Source organism: Phyllobates terribilis, unplaced genomic scaffold (genome assembly GCF_046119375.1).
Source record: "Phyllobates terribilis strain yellow unplaced genomic scaffold, ASM4611937v1 Scaffold_5__5_contigs__length_657084704, whole genome shotgun sequence".
Taxonomy (NCBI): Eukaryota; Metazoa; Chordata; class Amphibia; order Anura; family Dendrobatidae; genus Phyllobates; species Phyllobates terribilis.
Window position 1 is genome coordinate 238,688,039 of NW_027362765.1, and position 27,105 is coordinate 238,715,143.

At 44.2% G+C, this 27,105-nt stretch overlaps 1 protein-coding gene across 3 annotated transcripts in view; it reads left to right on the top strand.

The window, feature by feature from the left end:
- The window catches only part of TEN1 (TEN1 subunit of CST complex), a 43,141-nt gene that overhangs the window by 1,655 nt on the left and 14,381 nt on the right, over positions 1–27,105 (top strand). The window contains exon 2 of one of the 3 annotated variants that reach the window (XM_073683924.1): positions 3,316–3,618. The exons of 1 other annotated variant lie outside the window; for it this stretch is intronic. In XM_073683924.1, the coding sequence (XP_073540025.1) occupies positions 3,563–3,618 (56 nt within the window). In that variant the 5' untranslated portion in view covers positions 3,316–3,562. Of the gene's footprint in view, positions 1–3,315; positions 3,619–26,702; positions 26,791–27,105 lie in introns of all 3 variants that reach the window. One more of the 3 variants, XM_073683926.1, reaches the window with a different exon arrangement.

Here is a 27,105-nt window from a genome sequence, read left to right on the forward strand (position 1 = left end):
CACTGTGTACTGAGCAGTGACTTTAGCCACGCTTTGCACACTCGATGGCTGAAAGCAGGCGGCTCCTGGGAGGAAGTAAGTTCTTATTCTCCCGGTAGCCGCATTTTCAGTAAGGCAGCCAGTTAGCATTATAATGACTTTACTGTGCACATGTTCTATCTCATGTGTATACATCTCCAATGTGTATACTTGAAAGTACAGAGTAAAGATCCCGGAGACTGAGCCGCTGCAAAAATGACAGCATTGACACATTGAAAAACTTGGCGGTGTATCAGAAGTGTAGTGACATCACTGAGAAGAGGAGCAGAACACCGCTGGATCCCAGAGAAGACACTATACTACATACATACACTATCAAATGAGGAAAGAGAGTTTTATCGGCATATAATTAATTTTATTACATCATTTAATAAATATAAAATTGTACATATAATGAATAGAAAAGTGGAAGTGCATAAAAAATGGCAGCAATGGACCACTGACATCATAAAGCCCTTACACACAGGTAAAGCTCATAAACTCATTTAGAGATAAAGAGAGTAAAATATAGCCAGGTCTGCACTCATATGGCAGTGAAACAGGTCAGTCCTGGAATAAATGTATAGAGTGGCAGTGGTAAAAATAAGTAGTCTTAGACCAGGACTAACACATTAACCATATATCATAAGTACATAGTGCGAGGAGCTATCTTTGGTAATTGTTAAAGTTCATTACTGAGCTTACCAGGTGATCAGTAGGACATCAGTGGAAAGACAGATGCATTGGTGTACCCCGACGTGCGTTCTGCGACAACCAGGGGTCGCTTCCTCAGAGGGAAACCAGGGGAGGAGTCCTGAGGAGATAATTTGCATATTCCCACTGCATTTTGGGGTAAGTGAAGAGTCTCCGCGAGCTCAAAGAACACTGGATTTTGGCTGTTGGAGCCGAAAAGAGGACATCGGTAAACCGCATTTTGAAGCTTTTTTTTTTAAGCTTTTTTCACTGTTTTCAGAACATTAACAATAAGAACATGGAAGAGTCCAGGACCCATTTGGTGAGCTGCATATCCTGCTACATGTTCACAGACTTGCCAGTGGAAAAGCCAAACTTCACATGCCAGAAATGCAAGCTTGTGTCCCTGTTGGAGGAAAAGTTGCGAAATCTAGAAGAGAGGTTAACTACCTTGAAAATCATTAAGGAAGGTGAAGAGTTCTTAGACAGAGCAGAATTATCTCTTCATGATTCAGAAAGAGAAGAAATTCGAACTGCACCTGACGAAACAGAGGAATGGAAGCATGTGACCCACAGAAGCAGGAGGATCGAGAGGCAGTCAGCACCCATACTGCTCAGGAACCAGTACCAGGCTCTCACGCAGGAGAACCATGAAGAAATACAGCAAAATAAGACTTTGCCAGCAATGAATAACCTTGTAAGCCCTCAGAATCCTCCTGGATGGAGAATGAAGAATGTTGTGAAGAAAAAACGGAGAGTGGTGGTCATGGGGGATTCCCTGTTAAGAGGAATAGAGGCCGCTATCTGCAGACCAGACATAACCTCAAGAGAAATGTGCTGTCTTCCAGGAGCAAAAATTAAAGATGTGTCTGACAGGATATCAAGACTCTTCAGACCTACAGATCACTACCCATTCCGGCTAATACATGTGGGGACAAATGACACCGCAAGAAAGGACCTGGAAACCATCTGCAGTGACTTTGAAGACTTAGGCAAGAAAGTGAAAGAATTGGGAGCGCAGGTGGTCTTCTCATCCATCCTCCCAGTGGATGGCCATGGAACAATGAGGTGGAATAAGATTCTACAGGTGAACAACTGGCTACGTCGATGGTGCCGTCAACAAGGATTTGGATTTCTGGATCACGGAATGAATTACCTATACGATGGACTACTTGCTAGAGATGGGGTGCACCTTGCAAAGACTGGAAAACATGTATTTGGAAGTCGCCTTGCTACACTCATCAGAAGAGCTTTAAACTAGAACAATGTGGGAAGGGAAGCAAAAGGCCAGAAAAAGCCATACAGCTGACAAATACTATTGAGATCTCTGCTACTGGAAGTTGAAAAGAAGAACAAAGACAAAACAATTTAAATAAAAATATGGGAGGAAGAGAAACCAATCACAAACTAAAATGTTTTTATACAAATGCACAAAGCATGGGCAACAAACAAGGAGAATTGGAACTACTAATGCAGGAAAAGGAATATGATGTCATTGGAATCACTGAAACTTGGTGGGACGATACACATGATTGGAATAAAAGGCTAAAAGGATACAACTTATTTGCAAGAAACAGACTTGATAAACGAGGAGGAGGTGTTGCATTGTATGTTAGAAAAGCATATATCTGCACAGAGATTGAAGCTTCAGAGACTTGGAGTTCTGTGGAAACTGTTTGGGTAAGAATACAAGGAGAGAACAACGGAAAGGACACCATTGTAGGCATTTACTACAGGCCACCTGGGCAAGCTGAAGATATGGATGAACTCTTTATGTATCAAATGACCAAGTTCTCCAAAAAATATGACGTAGTGGTCATGGGAGATTTCAACTATCCAGACATTTGTTGGGAATCTCTCTCAAGTAAAACTAACAGGTCAAGCAAATTCTTATCCTCTCTTGCTGACAACTTTATCTTCCAAAAGGTAGGGGAGAAAACAAGGGGATCTGCTACTTTGGATCTAATCCTTATAAACAGGGAGGAAATGGTTGAGGAGGTAAAGGTGGCTGGGACCCTAGGAGGCAGCGATCATGCTATTATAGAATTTTGGATAACTAGAGGAGGAAGACATGTGAAGACTCAAACTTCAAGGTTAGATTTTAGAAAGGCAGATTTTAAGAGACTCAGAAAGAGAATAGGAGGGATCCAATGGCTGGATGTCCTTAAGGACAAAAATGTCCAGGAAGGATGGGAAATTTTTAAAAATGAGATTCTCAAAGCACAATCGTTAACAATCCCGAAAAGTAGAAAGAATGGGAAGCATTTAAGGAAACCAGGATGGATGAACACAGAACTTAAACACATGCTAAAAAGAAAGAAAGAAATGTTTATTAAATGGAAAGAGGGAGGCATATCTAAAGAAGATTATAATGCAGTCTGCAGATCCTGCAGGGCACGTATCAGGTTAGCTAAAGCTGACAATGAATTAAGGCTTGCAAGAGATGTCAAAAGCAATAAAAAAGGATTTTGGGGGTATGTCAAAAGTAAAAGAAAAGTCAAAGATGCTATAGGATTTTTACAGGATGAAAATGGAGAAATGGTAAGAGAGGATGTTGAGAAGGCCGAACTTTTTAATTCCTATTTTGCATCTGTTTTCTCTCAGAAAGAAAATGTAACATCAACTGATCTTCACTGTCCTTTTAAAGGAATAGAGGAATCCAAGTTATCTGTAAACAGAAAGATTGTGCAGGAATATTTAGCTAACATAAATGAGTTCAAGTCTCCATGTCCAGATGAATTACACCCCAGAGTACTGAAGGAGATCGTAGAAGAAATTTTAGAACCACTCTCCATAATCTTTGAAAATTCTTGGAGAACAGGAGAAGTCCCAGAAGACTGGAAAAGAGCAAATGTTGTTCCTATCTTCAAAAAGGGGAAGAAGGTGGACCCAGGGAACTATAGGCCGGTGAGTCTGACTTCTATACCAGGAAAGATCTTTGAAAAAATTATTAAACAACATGTATGTAAGTACATGGATAAGAATGAAGTGATTAACCAGAGTCAGCATGGGTTTGTAACTAACAAGTCATGTCAGACTAACTTAATTTCCTTCTATGACAGAATCACTGACTGGGTGGATCAGGGAAATGCTGTAGATATAGTATATCTTGACTTCAGCAAAGCATTTGACAAAGTATCTCACACCATCCTTATTGAAAAAATGACCAAGTATGCAATGGACCAGGCAACTGTTAGGTGGATTCATAACTGGCTTAGTGATCGGACTCAAAGGGTGGTTGTAAATGGCTTCACATCCAGCTGGATGAATGTCTCAAGTGGGGTACCACAGGGTTCCGTCCTGGGACCTGTATTGTTCAACATCTTTATCAATGATTTAGATGAAGGAATTGAGGGTAAACTGATTAAATTTGCTGATGACACAAAGCTAGGAGGGATAGCTAATACTAGAGAAGAGAGAGAGAGGATTCAAAAAGACCTAAATAAACTGGAGCAGTGGGCAGCAACCAACAGAATGGTTTTTAACAGGTAAAAATGCAAAGTACTACATCTGGGCAATAAAAATGAAAAAAGCATATACAGAATGGGAGGAATAGAGCTAAGCAACAGTACATGTGAAAAAGACTTAGGTATACTAATAGATCATAGACTGAACATGAGTCAACAGTGTGATGCAGCAGCAAAAAAGGCAAATACAATTCTGGGATGTATTAACAGAAGCATACAGTCTAGATCACGTGAAGTCATTATCGGTCTTTACTCCTCTTTGGTCAGACCTCATCTGGAATACTGTGTACAGTTTTGGGCACCACATTTTAAAAAAGACATAGACAAACTGGAGCAAGTTCAGAGAAGAGCGACCAGAATGGTGACTGGTCTGCAAACCATGTCCTATGAGGAACGGTTGCAGGATTTGGGAATGTTTAGCTTGCAAAAAAGAAGACTGAGAGGAGACTTAATAGCTGTCTACAAATATGTCAAGGGCTGTCACATTGTAGAAGGATCATCTTTATTCTCATTTGCACAAGGAAAGACTAGAAGCAATGGGATGAAACTAAATGGGAGGAGACACAGATTAGATATTAGAAAAAACTTTTTGACAGTTAGGGTGATTAATGAGTGGAACAGGCTGCCACGAGAGGTGGTGAGTTCCCCTTCAATGGACGTCTTCAAACAGAGGCTGGACAGACATCTGTCTGAGATGATCTAGTGAATCCTGCTTTGAGCAGGGGGTTGGACCAGATGACCCAGGAGGTCCCTTCCAACTCTACCATTCTATGATGTGCCATCCTGGATGAGCTGCACTACCTGACCAACTTCTGTGGGTTGTAGAGTCCGTCTCATGCTACCACGAGTGTGAAAGCACAACCAACATTCAAAAGTGACCAAAACATCAGACAGAAAGCATTGGTACTGAGATGTGGTCTGTGGTCCCCACCTGCAGAACCACTCCTTTATTGAGAGGGTGTGTGATGAACCTGTAGCCGCCATCTTGGTAATGATAAATCATATCCAGGGATGGCCACACTTCAGCAGCCCCCACCCTTGGGACCTTCTGTTAAAACGTCAACTAGATAGTTTCCCCCCATCCAGGCTCCTGTAAGATAAGAAGCCTACTTAACACTTGAATGCTAGGAGCTTCAAAGACTTCGAGAGGAAACACAGCCAGCAGGGGGGGGTGCTTCGTCTATCTGTACCTGACCATTTGTCCCATAGGACTAGTTTCTTTGTCTGTCACAAGCATGGAGGCATAAGATATAGAAACATGAATAGTACACGCATGTTGCGTGGGATGGGCCAATAAAAAAATATCACGGCGTCCCGGAGCCATTGCGCACACAAGCCTCCGCGGTAGACGTTTGTACGTGCTCTGGAAGCCAAGATATAGCGCGGAGCCATTCCTGAGGACCGTATGGTATCATAATTGATATCAAAAGGTCGGTTACGGCGGCCCGAATCCATGGGAACCCCTGGGGGTATCATGAGACCATCCCAGAAGAAGTTATTGGGTTCCATAGAATTTGGGCTTCTGATCGAAGTTAGACCTGAGGGTGGAGACTGAGCCAGCTGACCTCACCAGCAGTGGGCGGGACGGGGCAGGTAAGATAGCAGGACAGACAAGAGACAAGTCAGTCTTGACCCAAGAGTGGTGTGCTGAACATCTGAGCACCAGCTGAGGCCACCAAGGGGAGGAGCAGTTTGACCATGCGGTGGTAGGCCTCAGCCTGTAACAAAGAACCGTGCCTGCGATCGCAGAATCCTCTCCCTGCGTCACAAGAAAATCAAGAAACCGGTAACTGATATGCTGTGGTGATTCTGTGTGTTGTATTCCATTGTTGTATAGTTTAGCCTGACCTTATACCTGTGTATATTTAGTTGTATATCGTGTATCTAGTGTATTATTATAATCAATTACCTCAAGTAATTGTGGGCCTGCCTTTTATTCTGCATAACGAACGCACGTCCGTGTGAGCTCGGCTCAAGCCAAAAACGCTACCCAGGGTTGGTTCCTGACCCGATATAGGCCCATTCACGGACTGGGCGTATATCTAAAATAGGGACTGGTGGCAGCATACCAACTGGGGATTGGGGAAGGCTGGTAGTGACGGTCGGAGGTTCAGATATATATATATATTCCTGGCGCGGCCAAGGAAGATATATATACCGCCCTCACTACAGAGGGCCCCGATACCCAGTAGGTTACAGGACAGTCTCCCTGGCGACCGCTTATCCTAGGTGCAGTTCCTTGACTGACCTGAGGCTAAGAGGGCGCTAGCGAGTTGTGCTGTGTAGTGACGTTACGGTTTAGTGACGTTGAAGGGATAACACACTACCGTGTTCCCTGCGCTGGTTGCAGCTTCCTGGCACTACTTTCTCTAGGTGCAGTACCTTGACTGACCTGAGAGGTAAGGGGGCGCCAGAGAGCTGCACCCACCGGCCGGCTTTCATCACAGGGTGTCTTGATAATTGCCAATAATTTCCATCTATTGTCTATTCCATTTGCACAACAGCATGTGAAATTGATTGTCAATCAGTGTTGCTTCCTAAGTGGACAGTTTGATTTCACAGAAGTTTGATTTACTTGGAGTTATATTCTGTTGTTCCCTTTATTTTTTTGAGCAGTGTATTTACACAGATTTAGTAAAAAAAAATCTACATGGGAGACTTCTGTAAGTATTATACTATACTGTTTTGTGACAATGAAAAGTCACAAATGTTTGTGCAGTTGGGCCAAGACTGTAATTTTTTTTTTTTAGATAAATTTTTTTCTGGCTCATCCAGCGATTTGCAAAGCGGGAAGAAGTTTTGGGGGAGATTCACTATAATTTATGCCAACTATGTTTTGTTGATTATAGCAGAAATGTATTCCAGTCCATGATTCTTTGTAGTGAATTTGGTGCATCTTACCACAGTGAACCCTGGATCAAGACTGGCTTTAAAACACACACATACACGATGCGTCAGCACATTGCGACTATTAAATACATGAACTCGATATTGCTATAAAAGTTAAAAACGAAAAGTACTTAGTTAGCTTTTTTGATCAAAGAGCGCAAAAGCCATCCAACCACATCAAGGTGTACCTTTTATAATGGATGGTCCCTAAGCACTATGTTCTGCCTCTGCATGTGCCACACCAAGCCTCCTCTGAATAAGAGTGAAAAGAAAACCAGGCGTAATTCACAATTACATCCTTGTATGGGAAAGATGGGTGTAAAAGGCTATGTGCGCACGTTCAGTATTTGCAGAAATTTCTGCACAGTTTCTGCATCTCTTGGCAGCAGAAACGCTAGAGCAAAAATGCGTGTTTTAGTGAGTTTTTATGTGTGTTTTTATCTTTTTTTGTACAGCAATGAATGCTTTTTGGAGCTAAATAAAGATATTTGAAAAAAGAAACGTGGGACATCGCTTTAACCCTTGGATTACCGTCAGACCTGGGGTTAGTATATTGGTTAATTTAAATGATTAAAGAATGTGTCTGTTTTATTTCAAATAAAGTATTTTATTCTCAGTGTGTGTGTTTATTTAACTCTTTACTTAGTAATGAGGATGTCTGGCTGACACCTCTTCATTACTAAAGCTAGGGTTTGGTGTCAACCACACCTAATCCCATTACTCCTAATGCCTCACTTGTTTTGTCAGTACATGCGGATCCACCGCATGTAATGACATTTCAATTAATCAAAATTTACATGCTGCGGGTGAGTTTGGGTACGTGCCAATGATCAGGAAATACTGTGGGTTTGACGCTGCGTATTTATGCAAACCCACAGCGGCCAGATGTTACAGCTTAGTGGATGATATTTCTAGAAATCCCATGTCCACTATGCGTGCATCTGAGTCTGTGGATCACCCGTGGACACTGACATGCAACACGTCTTTCAGGAGCACAGCATGTCAAATTCTCTTGCGGAGCCGCTAGTCTCCGCAACGGAAATTTGACCACTAAAATGTATTGAATGCGGTAAATCCACATGGTTCAGTAAATACATGTGGATTTACCTGCGTTCAATAGAACACAGCGTTCTGGACGCAGCGAAAATAAAAAAGCACTGCTACGTCCGGATCGTGGCCACATACCCTTAAATTAAAAAAATGGCGTGGGCTCCCACTTGATTTTCATAACCAGCAGAAAGTCAACCACTGTGGGCTGATATTACTAGCCGGGGAAAGGACCATTAGCCACAAATATTCCTTGGCTATTAATAACAGCCCACAGCTGTTTGCTTAGCCTTTACTGGCTAGATTACAGGGGGACCTCAAAAAAATTGATGTTGGGTTCCCCTATAAAATCTAACCAGCAAAGGCTAGGCAGACAGCTGCGGGCTGATATTAATAGCCTGGGAAGGGGCCATGGATCGTGGCCCCCCTCCGAGGCTGATAATATCGCGCTCCCGTTAGTGTATAGCGTTCTGCCAGGTGAACGGATTGCCGTGGGACACTCGTGATGGCGGCGAATAGGTGAGTATAAAGTGTTTTTTATTTTAATAGCAATTTAACTTTTTTTTTTGTACACTGTGCACAGACACCAGCTGAGAAGACTACTTCTCACCTTAGCTGCGCCTGCTCCTGCTATTATAAGCGGGAGCGGCTGTAGGATGATGGGAGGAGTACTCTCCCACGGGCAATTCGTTTTTGCTGCTTTTTTGCCTCATTGACTTGAATTGAGTCAGTCAAATGCGCAGCAAACATCCGCAGCAAATCCGCTGATATTTTTATACCTGCGCTTTTGCTGCGGATTTGACTGACTATTGAAGTCACTGAGTGAACAACACTGCAGAAACGCACAAGAATTGACATGCTGCAGATTTAAACAAAATGACAATCCTGACAGGAAAATTCCTGATCATGTGCACAGCACTTCAGGATTGTCTTTACATTAGCTGGCACAAGGATTCCCTAGCATTTTCTGGCCCATTTACGTGCGGAAAAAATGCCTCAAAAACGCACAGTGTGCACTTAGCCCAAGGGTACTGAGACCAGGAGGAGGCCATACCCTCCACCTCTGGCCCCCCTTCCTCCCCGATATGTACTACAAAAAATGTGCCCCTGATATGTACTGTGTAATGGCTGTGTCTGACAGTGCAGGAACATGGTCTGATCATACCACAGCTACCATCAGCTGTGATCCCCTGCTGTCCTGTCTGTATAGTCTTTTGCTTCTTCCTCTACCCAGGAGCTGTGGTATGATCAGACCATGTTTCTGTATGGTCAGTTACAGCCATTGAATAGTACATAGCAGGAACACATTTATAAGATTATATCAGCCCAGGGACATTTTTTAAACATCCAATTGTTAAAATTGTTTTTATTGCAAAACTATCACTATCAGTATTTGGTCAGTATTCGGTCAGTATTTTTTCTCAGGAGTGGAAGCCAAAACCAGGTGAGGAACAATCAGAGAAAGGGTATAATAGAAACCAGTGGACCAATTCTGCATTTATCACCCACTCCTGAGAAAAAATACTGACCAAATACTGATAGTGGGGCCGTGGCCTTAAAGTGATAATGCACAATGTCCTCCCTGAGTTGATCACAACTTTGACCAACTTTTCGGTCAGTCATTGATCACTTCAGCAACAAGTTTGCTGAGGTGTACATTCGTCAAAGGGACATCTGCGTAGATGAGTCCCTAATACACTTCAAGGGGATGCTCAAATTCCAGAAATACCTGCCCAATAACAGGGAAAGATGCGGATTGAAAATTTACAAGCTGTGTGAGAGTTCTTCAGGATACACCCACAGATTTAGGGTTCATGAAGGGAAGGGCATCCGGATTCAACCCTCAGAATGCCCCCCCCTGTTCTTGGAGTGAGCTGGAAAATTGTGTGGGATTTGGTGCACCCACTGTTGGATCAAGGTTATCTCTACATCAGCATTCCTCTTTTCAGATCCCTCTGTCATAGCTACCCGCAGCCTGCAGTACTATGAGCAGAAACCAGAGAGGCCTCCCTTGGTTGCTAATTGGGTGGCTGCTCAGAAAGGGTGAGAGCAGAGCCCAATGTAGCGACAACATGTTAGTGGTCAAGTATAAGGACAAGAGTAATGTCCTTCTCTTGACCGCAATACATAGGTACAGTGTCCATTTTAGGACATGATCAGATATCAGAATCAAACATCAGAATGATGTCAGTTTGAGGCTACATACCCTGTCTGACAAGTGATCCTGACAAGTGACTTTTACAACTGTAATAATAATTTTAAAAAAAGGTCACTGTTCACAGATGGGACTTGAGCCCAAAATTCTGTGTCCAGAAGCCAGTGCACTAACCACTGAGCTATAAACTCAGTAGAAGAAACCTAGGAGTTCTATTTGGTTATATGATTTTCAGTGCAAACCTGTCTGAAACTCATTGGGACGTATGCACAGACTGCAAGCAAGCCAAATTCAAATGATGTTTGATTCTGATGTGTGACTTTCTTCAAACATCAGAATGACTTTTAGTCACCCTGAGTACTTTCATGGTTGATCTCACAAGACAAGAAAAGCTGCCGGTTACTATCACTTGACTGGATAGCTCAATGGTAAGGCACCAGCCTCAGGAACTACAGATATCAAGGTTCAAATCCCAATAGAAATTGGAATATTATTATTTTTCAATTATGCCTATTTAGCACACAAACTACAGGGGTGTTTTACTTTTAATATCTGACATTCTGATTGTCATCCTAATGTGTTAAGAGTTTCAGACACGCTGTCTATTTGCATGGTAAATTACATAGCCAAAGTAAATTGGGAGGCACTCATTTTCTACATATCTATTTCCAAGTGACTGTACATTTGCATAATTTCTTAAAGGGGTCTAATGATAACATTTCTTTATTGTAAATTTTTCGTTCCATCCACCCAAGAACTGATTGCAAACTCCCAATTTACTTTTGCTATGTAATTATTATTACTGTATTTTTCGGACTATAAGACGCACTTTTTTCCTCCAAAATTTTGGAGGAAAGTGGGGGGTGAGTCTTATAGTCCGAATACTATATACCTGGCTGTGCATGGTGGTGGGTGTGGGGGAATGGCAGCGGGAGATCAGCGTGGCACAGGAGGCAGCAGTCGCCTGCTGCAGCCTACGCTGTGCCCGCTACTAAAGAAAATTAATATTCCCTACTCCCCACGCACATGGGCGTGGAAAGCAATGAATATTCATTTCTCTTAATAGCCGGCACACTGTACCGCAGCGCGGCTCCTGCTGCCACTCTGCGGTCTGTGTGCCCGCTATTAAAGCTCATGAATATTCCCTATATCCCACTCCCATGGGTTGTAGTGAATATCCATGGTCTTTAATAGCAGGCACACTGACCGCAGAGCGACAGCACGAGCCGTGCTGCTGTACAGTGTGCGCGCTCTCACACTGTGTGAGGGCGCATGGCAGGGACACCATGAGCGCCCTGCCATGCACGGCTCACACAGTGAGAGTGTCGGCAGCAGAGCAGGACAGCGCTGGAGGAGAGAGGAGGTAAGTATGATTGTTTTTTTTTTTTGTGGGCAGCGTGATGGGGGCTCAAGGGGTGCCATGCATACCAGGATGGGGGCTCAGAGGGTGCCATGCATACCAGGATGGGGGCTCAAGGGGTGCCATGCATACCAGGAAAGGGGCTCAGAGGGTGCCATGCATACCAGTTAGGGTCTCAAGGGGTGCCATGCATACCTGGAAAGGGGCTCAGAGGGTGCTATGCATACCAGGATGGGGGCTCAGAGGGTGCCATGCATACCAGGATGGGGGCTCAAGGGGTGCCATGCATACCAGTATGGGGGCTCAAGGGGTGCCATGCATACCAAGGTGGGGGCTCAGAGGGTGCCATGCATACCAGAATGGGGGCTCAGTGGGTGCCATGCATACCAGGATGAGGGCTCAGTGGGTGCCATGCATACCAGGATGGGGGCTCAGTGGGTGCAATGCATACCAGGAAAGGGGCTCAGAGGGTGCCATGCATACCAGGCAAGGGGCTCAGAGGGTGCCATGCATACCAGGATGGGGGCTCAAGGAGTGCCATGCATACCAGGAAAGGGGCTCAGAGGGTGCCATGCATACCAGTTAGGGGCTCAAGGGGTGCCATGCATACCAGGAAAGAGGCTCAGAGGGTGCCATGCATACCAGGATGGGGGCTCAAGGGGTGCCATGCATACCAGGATGGGGGCTCAAGGGGTGCCATGCATACCAGGAAAGGGGCTCAAGGGGTGCCATGAATACCAGGATGGGGAATCAAGGGGTGCCATGCATACCAGGATGGGGGCTCAAGGGGTGCCATGCATACCAGGATGGGGGATCAAGGGGTGCCATGCATACCAGGATGGGGGCTCAAGGGGTGCCATGCATACCAGGAAAGGGGCTCAGAGGGTGCCATGCATACCAGGATGGGGGCTCAAGGGGTGCCATGCATACCAGGATGGGGGCTCAAAGGGTGCCATGCATACCAGGATGGGGGCTCAAGGGGTTCCATGCATCCCAGGAAAGGGGCTCAGAGGGTGCCATGCATACCAGTTAGGGTCTCAAGGGGTGCCATGCATACCAGGAAAGGGGCTCAGAGGGTGCCATGCATACCAGGATGGGGGCTCAGAGGGTGCCATGCATACCAGGATGGGGGCTCAAGGGGTGCCATGCATACCAGGATGGGGGCTCAAGGGGTGCCAAGCATACCAAGGTGGGGGCTCAGAGGGTGCCATGCATACCAGAATGGGGGCTCAGAGGGTGCCATGCATACCAGGATGAGGGCTCAGTGGGTGCCATGCATACCAGGATGGGGGCTCAAGGGGTGCAATGCATGCCAGGAAAGGGGCTCAGAGGGTGCCATGCATACCATTTAGGGGCTCAAGGGGTGCCATGCATACCAGGCAAGGGGCTCAGAGGGTGCCATGCATACCAGGATGGGGGTTCAAGGGGTGCCATGCATACCAGGAAAGGGGCTCAGAGGGTGCCATGCATACCAGTTAGGGGCTCAAGGGGTGCCATGCATACCAGGAAACGGGCTCAGAGGGTGCCATGCATACCAGGATGGGGGCTCAGAGGGTGCCATGCATACCAGGATGGGGGCTCAAGGGGTGCCATGCATACCAGGATGGGGGCTCAAGGGGTGCCATGAATACCAGGATGGGGGGCTCAAGGGGTGCCATGAATACCAGGATGGGGAATCAAGGGGTGCCATGCATACCAGGATGGGGGCTCAAGGGGTGCCATGCATACCAGGATGGGGGATCAAGGGGTGCCATGCATACCAGGATGGGGGCTCAAGGGGTGGCATGAATACCAAGATGGGGGATCAAGGGGTGCCATGAATACCAGGATGGGAAATCAAGGGGTGCCATGCATACCAGGATGAGGGATCAAGGGGTGCCATAAATACTAGAATGGGGATCAGGGGGTGCTATGCATACCAGGAAGGGGGATCAAGGGGTGCCATGCATACCAGAAAAGGGGATCAAGGGGTACCATGCATACCAGGATGGGGATGGGGGCCACTTATACTAGGAAGGAGGGGCCATATATACCAGGATGGAGGATATTAACAGAATTGGGGGACATTATCCCAATACCAGTGTTAGCAACAGACCCCCTCCCCCATAACAGGGCATCATGACGACATTTTTTGCTTACATTTTTTTCCCTATTTTCTTCCTCTAAAACCTAGGTGCGTCTTATGGTCCCGTGCGTCTTTTAGTCCGAAAAATACGGTATATATCACTACCTAAATAATCAAATAATGAACCTCTAGTTTAATGGTAAGATATCTGTGTCACATAGTTTTGGTTTGAAAGGATAATAGTAATAGTAATAATAATAATAAAAAGTTCAGTGTCCCTACAGGTTTTTCTTGTTGTTTTTTTATTAACCATGATGATACTCAGGGTGTCTAAAAGTAATTGTGATTCTTATTCTGATGTGTGGGAAAAGTCAGATATCAAAGCCAAACATCACTAAAGTTTGTGTGCTCGCCAGCATCATTTAAAAAACAAAAGTTTATTTTTCTGCCCCTGGGAATTTAACTCAGAACATCCACTCTGTGAGGCAAGAGAGTTACCAGTCTGCCATAAGCTCAAATGATGCTGCAAGATGTTTTTTCTTGGTTTATGACTGAGATTTACTATGAAAATACTCATGGTGTCTGGAAGTCCTTCTGAATTTGATTCTAATATGTGAAGAAAGTCAGGTATCAAACTCATACAGTACAGACCAAAAGTTTGGACACACCTTCTCATTTAAAGATTTTTCTGTATTTTCATGACTTTGAAAATTGTACATTCGCACCGAAGGCATCAAAACTATGAATTAACACGTGGAATTATATACTTAACAAAAAAGTGTGAAACAACTGAAAATATGTCTTGTATTCTAGGTTCTTCAAAGTAGCCACCTTTTGCTTTGATGACTGCTTTGCGCACTCTTGGCATTCTCTTGATGAACTTCAAGATGTAGTCACCGGAAATGGTCTTCCAACAATCTTGAAGGAGTTCACAGAGATGCTTAGCACTTGTTGGCCCTTTTGCCTTCACTCTGCGGTCCAGCTCATCCCAAAGCATCTCGATTGGGTTCAGGTCTGGTGACTTTGGAGGCCAGGTCATCAGGCATAGCACCCCATCACTTTCCTTCTTGGTCAAATAGCCCTTACACAGCCTGGAGGTGTGTTTGGGGTCATTGTCCTGTTGAAAAATAAATGATGGTCCAACTAAACGCAAACCGGATGGAATAGCATGCCACTGCAAGATGCTGTGGTAGCCATGCTGGTTCAGTATGCCTTCAATTTTGAATAAATCCCCAACAGTGTCAGCAGCAAAGCACCCCCACACCATCACACCTCCTCCTCCATGCTTCACGGTGGGAACCAGGCATGTAGAGTCCATCCGTTCACCTTTTCTGCGTCGCACAAAGACACGGTGGTTGGAACCAAAGATCTCAAATTTGGACTCATCAGACCAAAGCACAGATTTCCACTGGTCTAATGTCCATTCCCTGTGTTCTTTAGCCCAAACAAGTCTCTTCTGCTTGTTGCCTGTCCTTAGCAGAGGTTTCCTAGCAGCTATTTTACCATGAAGGCCTGCTGCACAAAGTCTACTCTTAACAGTTGTTGTAGAGATGTGTCTGCTGCTAGAACTTTGTGTGGCATTGACCTGGTCTCTAATCTGAGCTGCTATTAACCTGCGATTTCTGAGGCTGGTGACTCGGATAAACTTATCCTCAGAAGCAGAGGTGACTCTTGGTCTTCCTTTCCTGGAGCGGTCCTCATGTGAGCCAGTTTCTTTGTAGCGCTTGATGGTTTTTGCAACTGCACTTGGGGACACTTTCAAAGCTTGCCAAATTTTTCGGACTGACTGACCTTCATTTCTTAAAGTAATGATGGCCACTCGTTTTTTCTTTACTTAGCTGCTTTTTTCTTGCCATAATACAAATTCTAACAGTCTATTCAGTAGGACTATCAGCTGTGTATCCACCTGACTTCTGAACAACACAACTGATGGTCCCAACCCCATTTATAAGGCAAGAAATCCCACTTATTAAACCTAACAGGGCACACCTGTGAAGTGAAAGCCATTTTCGGTGACTACCTCTTGAAGCTCATCAAGAGAATGCCAAGAGTGTGCAAAGCAGTCATCAAAGCAAAAGGTGGCTACTTTGAAGAACCTAGAATATAAGACATATTTTCAGTTGTTTCACACTTTTTTGTTAAGTATATAATTCCACATGTGTTAATTCATAGTTTTGATGCCTTCAGTGTGAATGTACAATTTTCAAAGTCATGAAAATACAGAAAAATCTTTAAATGAGGTGTGTCCAAACTTTTGGTCTGTACCGTACATCATTTCAATTTAGTTTGGATAATGTCTATGTGAAAGTCCTGATTGCACTGGAAATAACATAACCAAGTAGAATGCCTACTTTTCTTTAATGAGTGTATAACTCAATGGTAAGTGTGCTGACTGTGAAATGTATGCTTTTGGGTTCAAGTCCTAGTAGGGACGCTCAACTTTTTATTATGTTTGAAGAAAGTCACACATCAGACTCACACATCAAAATCAAACATCACTTGAATTTGGCTTGCTTGCAGTATGTGATTAAGTCCCAATGAGTTTCAGACAGGTTTGCACTAAAAATCATATAACCAAATAGAACTCCTCGGTTTCTTCAACTGAGTTTATAGCTTAGTGGTTAGTGCACTGGCTTCTGGACACAGAATTTTGGGTTCAAGTCTCATCAGCGAACAGTGACTTTTTTTTTAAATTATTATTACAGTTGTAAAAGTCACTTGTCAGGATCACTTGTCAGACAGGGTATGTAGCCTCAAACTGACATCATTCTGATGTTTGATTTTGATATCTGATCATGTCCTAAAATGGACACTGTACTATGGATGGCAGCACCCTCACCGCTGTACGAGGTACCTCTACAAAGGTCCCCAAGCCAGAATGTGTCCTGGGGTATAATAAGAACATGAGTGGAATTGATCTCTCTGATCAAGTCCTCCAGCCCTACAGTGCCATGCAGAAAACAAAAGTGTGGTACATGAAGCTGGCCGTGCACATTGTATAGATGGCAATGTATAATGCTTATGTGCTATCATGATGCCCAGGCCAGAACAGCACATTTTTTTTCAAAAGAGGAATAAGAAAATACACCACTTGGCAATGCAAAATCTGCCCTATGCATAAAAGAATGTTTCAAAGTGTACCACTCATCCATGGATTACTGAATTTATTCATGATTTATTCTAATTTATTGCACAACTTACATATGCCAACCTAATGTACTCTACACAACTTGCATATGCCAACACATTCTAAAATTCACATACCAGGGAAACACCAGGTCAATTCCAATATAGGGTCACTTGTGGGGGGTTTCTACTGTTTTAGCACCTCAAGGTCTCTGCAAAGGCGACATAGCGCCGCAAACAATTCCATCAAAGTCTGCGCTCCAAAACTTCACTCCTTCCTTTTCTCTTTCTCTGCACATATGGGGGATCGGCGTACTCAAGAGAAATTGCACAACAAATTTTGGAGTCCATTTTCTCCTGTTACCCTTGTGAAAATAAAATATTTGGGACTAAAGCAACATTTTTGTGGGAAAAAAGTTTTTTCTTTGCTTTTTTTTTTAATTTTTACAGCTCATTGTTATAAAGTTCTGTGAAGCAACTGGGGGTTCAAGGTGCTCACCACACATTTAGATAAACTTCACGAGGTGCGTAGTTTCCAAAATGGTGTCACTTGTGGGGGGTTTCTGCTGTTTAGGCACATCAGGGGCTCTGTAAATATGACATGGCGTCAGGTATCTATCCCAGCCAATTTTTTGCGTTCCAAAAGTCAAATTTTGCTCCTTCCCTGCCGTGCGCCCAAACAGTAGTTTTCCACCACATATGTGGTATCGGCGTACTCAGGAGAAATTGCACAACAAATTTGGGGTCCAGTTTCTCCTGTTACCCTTATGGAAATAAAAAAAAATTGGGGCTAAAGCAACATTTTTGTGGGAAAAATGTTTTTTTTTTATTATTATTTTCACAGCTCAATGTTATAGCATTCTGTGAAGCACCTGGGGGTTCAAAGTGTTTACCACACATCTAGATAAATGTCTTGAGGGGTCTAGTTTCCAAAATGAGGTCACTTGTGGGATGTTTCCACTGTTTAGGTACATCAGGGGCTCTGCCAACATGGCATCGATTGCAGCCAATTTTGCATTAAAAAAAAAAAGGTCAGATGTTACTCCTTCCCTCCCGAGCCCTGCTGTGTCCCAAAACAGTAGTTTTTCACCACATATGGGGTATTGGCGTACTCAGGAGAAATTGCACAACAAACTACACGGTCCATTTTCTCCTGTTATCCTTGTAAAAGTGGAAAATTTGGGACTAAAACAACATTTTTGTGGAAAAAAGTAAAATTAACATTTTTTTCCTTCCAAATTTCTTTCATTCCTGTAACGCACCTGAAGAGTTAATAAACTTTGAATGTGGTTTTGAGCACTTTGAGGGTTGCAGCTTTTAAAATGCTGTCACTTTTGGGTATTGTCTGTCATATAGGCCCCTCAAAGCTTTTTCAAATGTGATGTGGTCCCTAAAAAAATTGGTTTTGTAAATTTTGTTGGAAAAATTAGAAATTGCTGATCAACTTTTAACACTTCTAATTTCCTGATAATTTTTTTCTTTCAAAAATGATGCTGATGTAAAATAGACATGTGGTAAATAACTATTTTGTGTGATATAACTATCTGGTTTAAGGGCATAAAAATTAAAAGTTTGAAAATTGCTAAATTTTCGCAAAAATTCCTACAATATTTTTTGTTTATTTGTGAAAATATCAACCTAAATTTAACACTAACATAAAGTACAATGTGTCGCGAATAAACAGTCTCAGAATCACTGGGATATGTTGAAGCGTTCCAGCGTTATTACTACATAAATTGACACTGATCAGAATTGTAAAATTTGGCCTGGTCAGGAAGCTGAAAACAGGCTGGGGGTCAAAGGGTTAAAGTGTACTTTGTTGGTGGGACAACCTCTTTAAATGTGTGTAGTGAAGAACCCCAGGGATCCTGTTTTCTGCCTGTTTGCTTCAAAAGCTGTGAGGGAATCCTGCTGCTACTGCCCTGCATAAGAGTTTATACAAACAATATGGTCGTAAGTACACTATGTCAGTTGTCCATGTGTTTTTATGAAAATGATTGCAAAAAGCACTATTGTCTGCCATGTGCAAACACCCATTGAACTGTATTCTTTCTTCCAACCCTCTTGTGCTTCTAACCATAATGACCTTAATCCCAATTAGATAACAGGAGACATTTATGCACCAATTGAGAGTGTTGTATGTACACGCCTGTGGAGTGAGAGTGAATATGTGTGATTTTGTACATATGTACAGCATGATGGTATTCATTTTTAAACTATTTGTTACAATATGGCCAGTTTTTCTTTTATGGTATGGTCAGGCTTTTTTTTCTGCATGAAAAATACTGGCTATGGCCTGATAACCACAGCGGTAAGTATGCGTGCGTGGATTTTTTTTTTAATGCCAGCGGCAGAATAACTGTAATAAAAAAGACACTGAAAGAGTTACCATGCAATGTTTTTTTTTTTTAAAAATACACCACAGGTCAAAAAATGGCAAACAAAAAAAATAATGGACCTTATGATTGAGATTTTAAAAATATGTTTCATTTTGCTGTAATTGTAAAATGCTTGGTTTCTTCCTTATGAAAAAGAAATCATTAAAAACGCTATGAGTGTGAACAAGCCCTTAGGCAGATTTGAAAGGTGAAGGCTGACGAGGTTGACGCAGATGAGCTGCCCCATCACCATGTTGCCTGTGGTGTAATCTTATTTGTCTCCAGCTTTAAGGTTGAACCCAGTGATATTGATGGTTTCAGCCGACACCCTAATGTGTATGGGGGTGCCGACAAACTGATGGTCGGGGCAGATGTTGATCAGACATGTGTGATTTCAATCTCTTGATCGCATTGTTCTATTGGAGATAAGCCACTGGTAAAGATGTTTGTCAGCGGCTTTCTCATAAAGAACACGAGCGCTCAGAAGCGCGCATATGGGAAAGCCTGCTGAGATGGCTGTTGGGCTAAGGTTCGGCTGAAGCATCGTTTGGCCAACAGCCAACTAATTTGTATGGCCGGCTTTATTAAAGAGGTGTTGTATTAAAACCTGTCTGTAATTTTAATGAGATGACTGATCACAGTAGATCTTTACATAGCAAGACTATTGCGAACCGGTGAAAACTGCAAAATTTTAGTCTTTTTTTGACAATAATTATATGGTAAACTGAAAAAATAGAATTATACTTACCAGTAATTCGGTTTCTAATAACCCACTATGAAGGCACACCGGAGGATGTAACCCCAACCTAATAGGGACAGGAAACACAGAGAGGTCAAATAGTCCCTCCCACATCCTCCCTCCAGTGTTATTATTAAGGACCACAAGAGTATGAATGCTTCAACTTATATTTATTATCACTGATTCAAACAATGCAAGAAATAATCAAGCAAGGGGAGGGAATTACCCGTGCTATCGTGGTGGGTTATTAGAAACCGAATTACCGGTATGTCTAATTCTATTTTCTCCAATACCCCCCTCCCAACAACAGCACACTGGAGTAAAACCAAAGAGTAATGTTCAGGGAGGGACAATTGCCTGGAGAACTTTTCTCCCAAAGGCCAAATCCTAAACAGATATTAAGTCTAGCCTATAATGTTTTGAGAAGGTATGGACCGAGGACCAGGTAGCAGCTCTGCAGATCTGCTCGATGGAAGCGCTGGCTTTCTCAGCCCAGGAGACCGAAACTGCTCTAGTAGAGTGGGTCGTGAGCTTTTCCGGAGGCGACAGATTCTGGATCTGGTATGCTTCTGTAATCTCCCTTTTTATCCAGTTGGCAATCATGGATTTGGAAGTCTTCTTCCCTTTATTCTGGCCATAAAGCTGTATAAACAGATTTTGGTCTTTTCTCCACATCTGCTTTTCTTGAAGGTAATGAAGGACCATTCTTCATACGTTCAAAGTGTGGAATTCTTTTTCATTTTTGTTTGCCGGATTCTGGCAGAAGGAGGGAAGAATTATCTCTTGAGATCTGTGTAACTCAGACTACCTTGGTCAGTAACGATGAGTCGAGACGAAGAATGAGACGGTCCTCTAGGATTCTCAAGTATGGTTGGTTAATTGAGAAAGCCTGTAGTTCACTGTCTCGTCTGGCTGTGGTGACAGCTACAAGGAAGGCTGCAAGAAAACAAAAAACTTGACCAGCACCTCCATATAGTGTGAACAGGTGCATTCTGCAATGACTGCATAACATACAATAAGAAAGCACAGCAGCACACTGTAAGGGCCAAGACATATGCAAACACTGAGAACATAAGAGCTAAACCACATCATTGCTAAATAAAATGTACTTAAAAAAAAATGAAGGCTCTTAGCGCATAAATTAGCCAATTCATGTATGCCCATCAACCATGACAAGGTAGCCTCCGCAAGAGAGGCATGTTTAGGAGGATAGATACCCATCATGCGGAGGCTACCTTGTCGTGGTTGATGGGCATACATGAATTGGCCAATTTATGCGCTAAGAGCCTTCATTTTTTGTAAGTAGATTTTATTTAGCAATGATGCGGTTTAGCTCTTATGTTCTCAGTGTTTGCACATGTCTTGGCCCTTACAGTGTGCTGCTGTGCTTTCTTATTGTAAGCTACAAGGAAGGTTGTCTGCCAGGATAATCTGTCCAGCTTTATAGCTGATAAGAGCTCAAATGGTGGAAATGTCTGTCCTTTAAGGACAATGTAAAGATCCCAGAAGGGGACTAAGTTTACTACTCCAGGACGAAGGCGAGAGGCTACCGTTATAAATCTCTTCAGCCAACGATGCCTGGCCAGGCTCTGGTCAAAATAGGAACTTAATGCTGCCACTTGGACCTTGAGGGTACTGGAGACCCTTCTCTAGGCCTTCTTGTAAAAAATCCAGGATTTGGGCGTTGTTTGGTTGCCGAGGATCTGGATGTTCGGGTGCACTCCATGATACAAAGGTCTTCCGTATTTTATGATATATGGCGTTCGTTACTGGTTTCCTGCTTTTTTGAGGAGTTCTAATGACTCTGAGAGGCCCTTGGTTTTTAAAATTGAGAATTCAGAAGACAGACCGCCAGGTGTAGATTTTCTGGGTCTGGATGGTGAATTGGCCCTCGGTGAAGGAGGTCTCTGATTGGTGTAAGGATCAGGGGACCATCTACACTCAGATTGGTTGGTTAAGGTGCCAAACCAGCTTCTTTTCAGCCAAAGTGGTGCTACTCGGATCAATTTGGCCCTCTCGGTTCTTACTTTTTGCAGAGTTCTTGGTAGATTGGAATTGGAGGGAAGGCATACGCCAGTTTGAATTTGCACTGGTGGGAAAACGTGTCCACTCCCAGGCAGGCATCGTTCTGGTATCCTGCGATAAGATCTACTTCTAGATGACCCCACCATTTGGTCAAAATCTGGAAGACTTCGGGATTTAGACTCCCGTTCTCCTGGGTGAATCTCTCTCCTACTAAGGAAATCGGGCTGGACGTTGACTGAATCTTTTATATGGAGGGCTGATCGGGAGAGAAGGTGTTCTTCGGCCCAGGAAAATATTCTTCCCAACATTGCTTTCAGGTCTTCATGTCTCGTCCTTCATTGATGATATAGGTGGGCCACTGTAGTCATGTTGTCTGAATAGACCCTTATGTGGGTGCCCTGCATCAGAGATGTTGCCGATCTGTGCACTTCCTCCACTGCCTTCAGTACCCTGAAATTGTAGAATTCCTGGCTGATCTTCCTTGACCAAAGTCCCTGGAAAGAGTTTTGGGGGATGCCTCTGATTAGGTTCCCTAGACTGAGCCACCAGTATATAAAGGCTTTTTACCTGAGCGACTATTGTTTAGGGATTCTGGGAATCCATCCCAGTTTGCAAGAATGTGGGTCTGTAGGGTTCTGGTATGCGCTCGGGTGCAGGATGTCATAGAGCCAAGGACTAACATGGCGCACCTTACTGATATCAATTTCCTGCTTCTTAGTATGCTTATCCTTGATCTTAATTGGATCTGTTTCTGTTTTGGTTAAAAGATGTTTAATTGTGGGAATCCAACAGAAACCCTAGGAACGTCTTTGTTGTGGAGGGAACCATATCCGATTTTTTTTTTTTTGGAGTTCACTAGCCAACCCAAGGATGTCAGAATTTGGATTGTTGTTTGCAGATGTTCTTTGAGTAACGGCATCGAGGGGACCACAAGCAGAAAGTTGTCAAATTGATAATGTACCGTCTGTCTTCCTTGGACATCTGCCAACCTCAGGAACTTCCGATAGGTTGGGTGAATAGGGACGTGATAGTATGCGTTTTATAAATCGATTGTAGCCATGGCAAAGTCGTTCCCTATCAGGGGAATTGTCGATCTGACCGACTCCATCTTGAACCACCTGTATACTGTGTGTTGGTTCAAGGATTTCAAGTTTATTATGATCTGATGAGACCAGTTTGGTTTCTTTATGAGAAAGAGTCTGGAGATGTGTCCCCTGTTCTCTTCCTTTTCTGGAACCAAGAAGATTACACCTGAGGATAGAAGGCCTTTTAGACCGACTATTAAGTTGGATTGTAGCTTTGGAGAGGAGAGTTGAGTCATCTTTACTCTCTGTATGGGATAGGAGGAAAATTCTATTTTTATTCCTTCTTGAGCTGATTTTAGAGTCCATGGGTCTGTGCACAGCTTGCACAACTGGGGAAGGAATCCTGAGATGCAACCCCCTACTATTTTGGCATCATGGTTTATTTTGATGCTGGCCCTGGGAGAGAAAAAGATTTCTGCCCCGTCCATGTTTTGAATAGCTCCACCTTCCTGACTTCCCGTTTCCTCTGTACTGAAGAGGTTGTTCCTGAGAAAGTCAAAAGGATCTTTTCCTCGAACTTCTAGGTTCAGGTAGGGCTTTTTTCTTATCTCCGACTTTCTCTGGTATGTCGTCGAGAGCTGGTCCAAACATGTATTTCCCTTTAAATGGAATAGAGCATAGCTTCACCTTCGAAGTCACATCCCCACTCCAGGACTTAAATCAGAGTGCACTCCTCACAGAATTTGATAAGACTGATGATCTTGCTACCACTACCGATTACGCTGATGTTTCTGTAGAAATCTCGTTGCTTTTTGAAGGAAAAGTAGGGATGCTATAATGTCCTCTTTGGGAGTACCCGTAGAAAGATATTCTTCTAGCTGCATCAGCCAATGGGACATTGATCGGGCTACGCACCCTTCTCAACAGATCCTCCCGATCTCTCCTATTTGCAATGAGAGTCCTTGGCAGGATGGTGGCGGCAATAGAAGCGGTTCCATTTGCTCAGGTTTACCTCAGACCTCTCCAACTAGACATTCTCAGGTCATGGGACAGGAACCCTTCTTCCCTCGACAGGAAATTCCAACTGAAGTTGTGAGCCAGGAAGTCCCTTCACTGGTGGCTCAACCGGTCCTCTCTTACAAAAGGAAAATCCTTTCTCCCAGGTCAATGGAAGATCCTGACCACCGACGCAAGCCTGACGGATTGGGGTGCAGTACATCTACACCACAGGGCACAGGGCAAGTGGTCTCCAGCGGAAGCAACATTGCCCATCAACATCCTGGAAATCCGTGCCATTCTACTGGCGCTGAGAGCATTCCAGCACTTACTGGCAGCCTCCCACATCAGAGTCCAGTCGGACAATGCTACGGCCGTAGCATATGTCAATCACCAAGGGGGGACCCGCAGTGCCCGAGCGATGCAAGAAATGACACACATTCTCCATTGGGCAGAGAAAGCGGACTCTATTATCTCCGCAGTCCACATTCCGGGTGTAGACAACTGGGAAGCAGACTTTCTCAGCCGGCAAGGAGTAGACTCGGGAGAATGGGCTCTTCATCCCGAAGTCTTTCAACAGATCTGCCATCGTTGGGGCACTCCAGACGTGAACCTGATTCCCAGAGTGGTGAGAAAGATCAAACAGGAGGGAGTTCCAACCATCCTAGTCACTCCGGACTGGCCCAGGCGTACATGGTACGCCGACATCGTACGACTCATTGCAGACGTTCCCTGGCGTCTTCCCGACCACCCGGATCTTCTGTCACAAGGCTCGTTCTACCACCAGAACTTAGAGGCCCTCAGTTTGACGGCGTGGCCATTGAAACCTGGGTGCTAACACAGGCAGGTTTTCCGCAAAATGTCATTGCAACCATGATCAGAGCACGAAAACCAACTTCTGCCAAGATCTACTACCGTACCTGGAAAGCCTTCTTTACCTGGTGCGATTCTTGTAAACAAGCCCCACTACCCTACTCCTTACCTAGGGTACTCGGTTTTCTTCAATCGGGCCTGGAAGCCAGACTATCTCTGGCCTCCCTTAAAAGCCAGGTATCAGCTCTGTCTGTACTTTTTCAAAAAAGCATTGCTCACAGACCGCAAGTCAGAACTTTTCTCCAGGGTGTTTCACGATTGGTTCCCCTCTACAAACGACCACTAGAAACGTGGGACCTTAACATGGTGCTCACAGTACTACTGGAAGCACCCTTTGAACCTCTTAAGGAGGTTCCACTCCGTCTTCTATCCCAGAAGGTAGTTTTCCTCGTGGCCATCACCTCACTACGTAGAGTGTCTGAACTCACGGCACTCTCCTGTAGACAGCCATTCCTGAATTTTTTCCAGGATAAGGTAGTTCTCCGTACGGTTCCATCCTTTCTCCCGAAGGTTGTGTCAAACTTCTATCTCAAAGAAGAGATTTCCTTACCGTCCCTCTGTCCGACTCCGGTTCATAGAGTGGAAAAGGCTTTGCATACGCTTGACCTTGTTAGGGCATTGCGTATCTATGTGTCTAGGACTGCGTCCTTCAGAAAATCTGATTCTCTTTTCCTCCTTCAGGAAGGTGCTCGCAAGGGTCTGCCAGCCTCTAAGGCTACCCTTGCCAGGTGGATTAAATCCACCATACAAGAGGCTTACCGCCTCAAAAATTCTCCTCTTCCAGCAGGTATTAAGGCACATTGTACACGTGCGGTAGGGGCCTCCTGGGCCATTCGGCACCAGGCCTCGGCACAACAAGTGTGTAAGGCAGCCACCTGGACCAGCCTACACACGTTTACTAAGCACTACAGCGTTCATACCCAGTCCTCAGCATATGCGAGCCTGGGCAGACGTGTCTTACAGGCTGCGGTATCCCAATCGTAGGGAACTGTCTACATAATATTCGTCCATTGCTTCCCACCCAGGGACTGCTTTAGGACGTCCCAAGGTCCTGTGTCCCCCAATGAGGCGACAGAGTAAATGAGATTTTTGTGTACTCACCGTAAAATCTCTTTCTCTTAGCCTCTAATTGTGGGACACCGCACCCACCCTGTTGCCCTTCAGGGCCGTTTAAGTTGAGTTCTCATATTGGTTTTCCTTTGAGTTCCAACATAGTTGTCTTTTTTATAGGCATGGTTATGCTATTATTATTATTATTTATTATTATAGCGCCATTTATTCCATGGCGCTTTACATGTGAAAAAGGGGTATAATACAAGAACAATTACAATAATCTTGAACACAATGTGACAGCGACTGGTACAGGAGGAGCGAGGACCCTGCCCGCGAGGGCTCACAATCTACGAGGGATGGGTGAGGATACAGTAGGTGAGGGTAGAGCTGGTCATGCAGCGGTATGGTGGAGCGGTGGTTACTGCAGGTTGTAGGCTTGTCGGAAGAGGTGGGTCTTCATGTTCCTTTAGAAGGTTTCCACGGTAGGCGAGAGTCTGATACGTTGGGGTAGAGAGTTCCAGAGTAGGGCGGAAGCACGGGAGAAATCTTGTATACGGTTGGGAGGAGGAGATAAGAGGGGAGTAGAGCAGGAGATCTTGTGAGGATCGGAGGTTGCGTGCAGGTATGTAACGGGAGACTAGGTCAGAGATATATGGAGGAGACAGGTTGTGAATGGCTATATATGTTATATATGTTACGTTTCTCCTACTGCTTTTGCACAAAACTGGAGTAGGCTAATGCCGCCCGGGGGTGTATACTGCAGGGGAGGAGCCATGCTTTATCTTTTTTTCAGATAAGCATAGTGTCGCCTCCTAGTGGACAGCAGCATAACCCAAGGTCCTGTGTCCCCCAATTAGAGGCTAAGAGAAAGAGATTTTACGGTGAGTACACAGAAATCTCCTTTTCCCCTAAGTGTCTGTCGCCGGCACATAACACTGCAGGATGACCTCTTCATCCTAATAAGGACAGGAAAAACACTGGAGGGAGTATGTGGGAGAGACTATTTGACCTCTTTGTGTTTCCTGTCCTTATTAAGGTGGGGTTACATCCTCCGGTTTGCTGTCGTGAGGGGTTATTCGAGAAAAAAAGTTGCCCAAAAGTCTTAAATACATTTAGCATAAAAACTTATAAAGCATCAAAAATTAGCCCTGTTGGATAAGAAACATACTGCTAATAATGTAAATTGATATAACAGG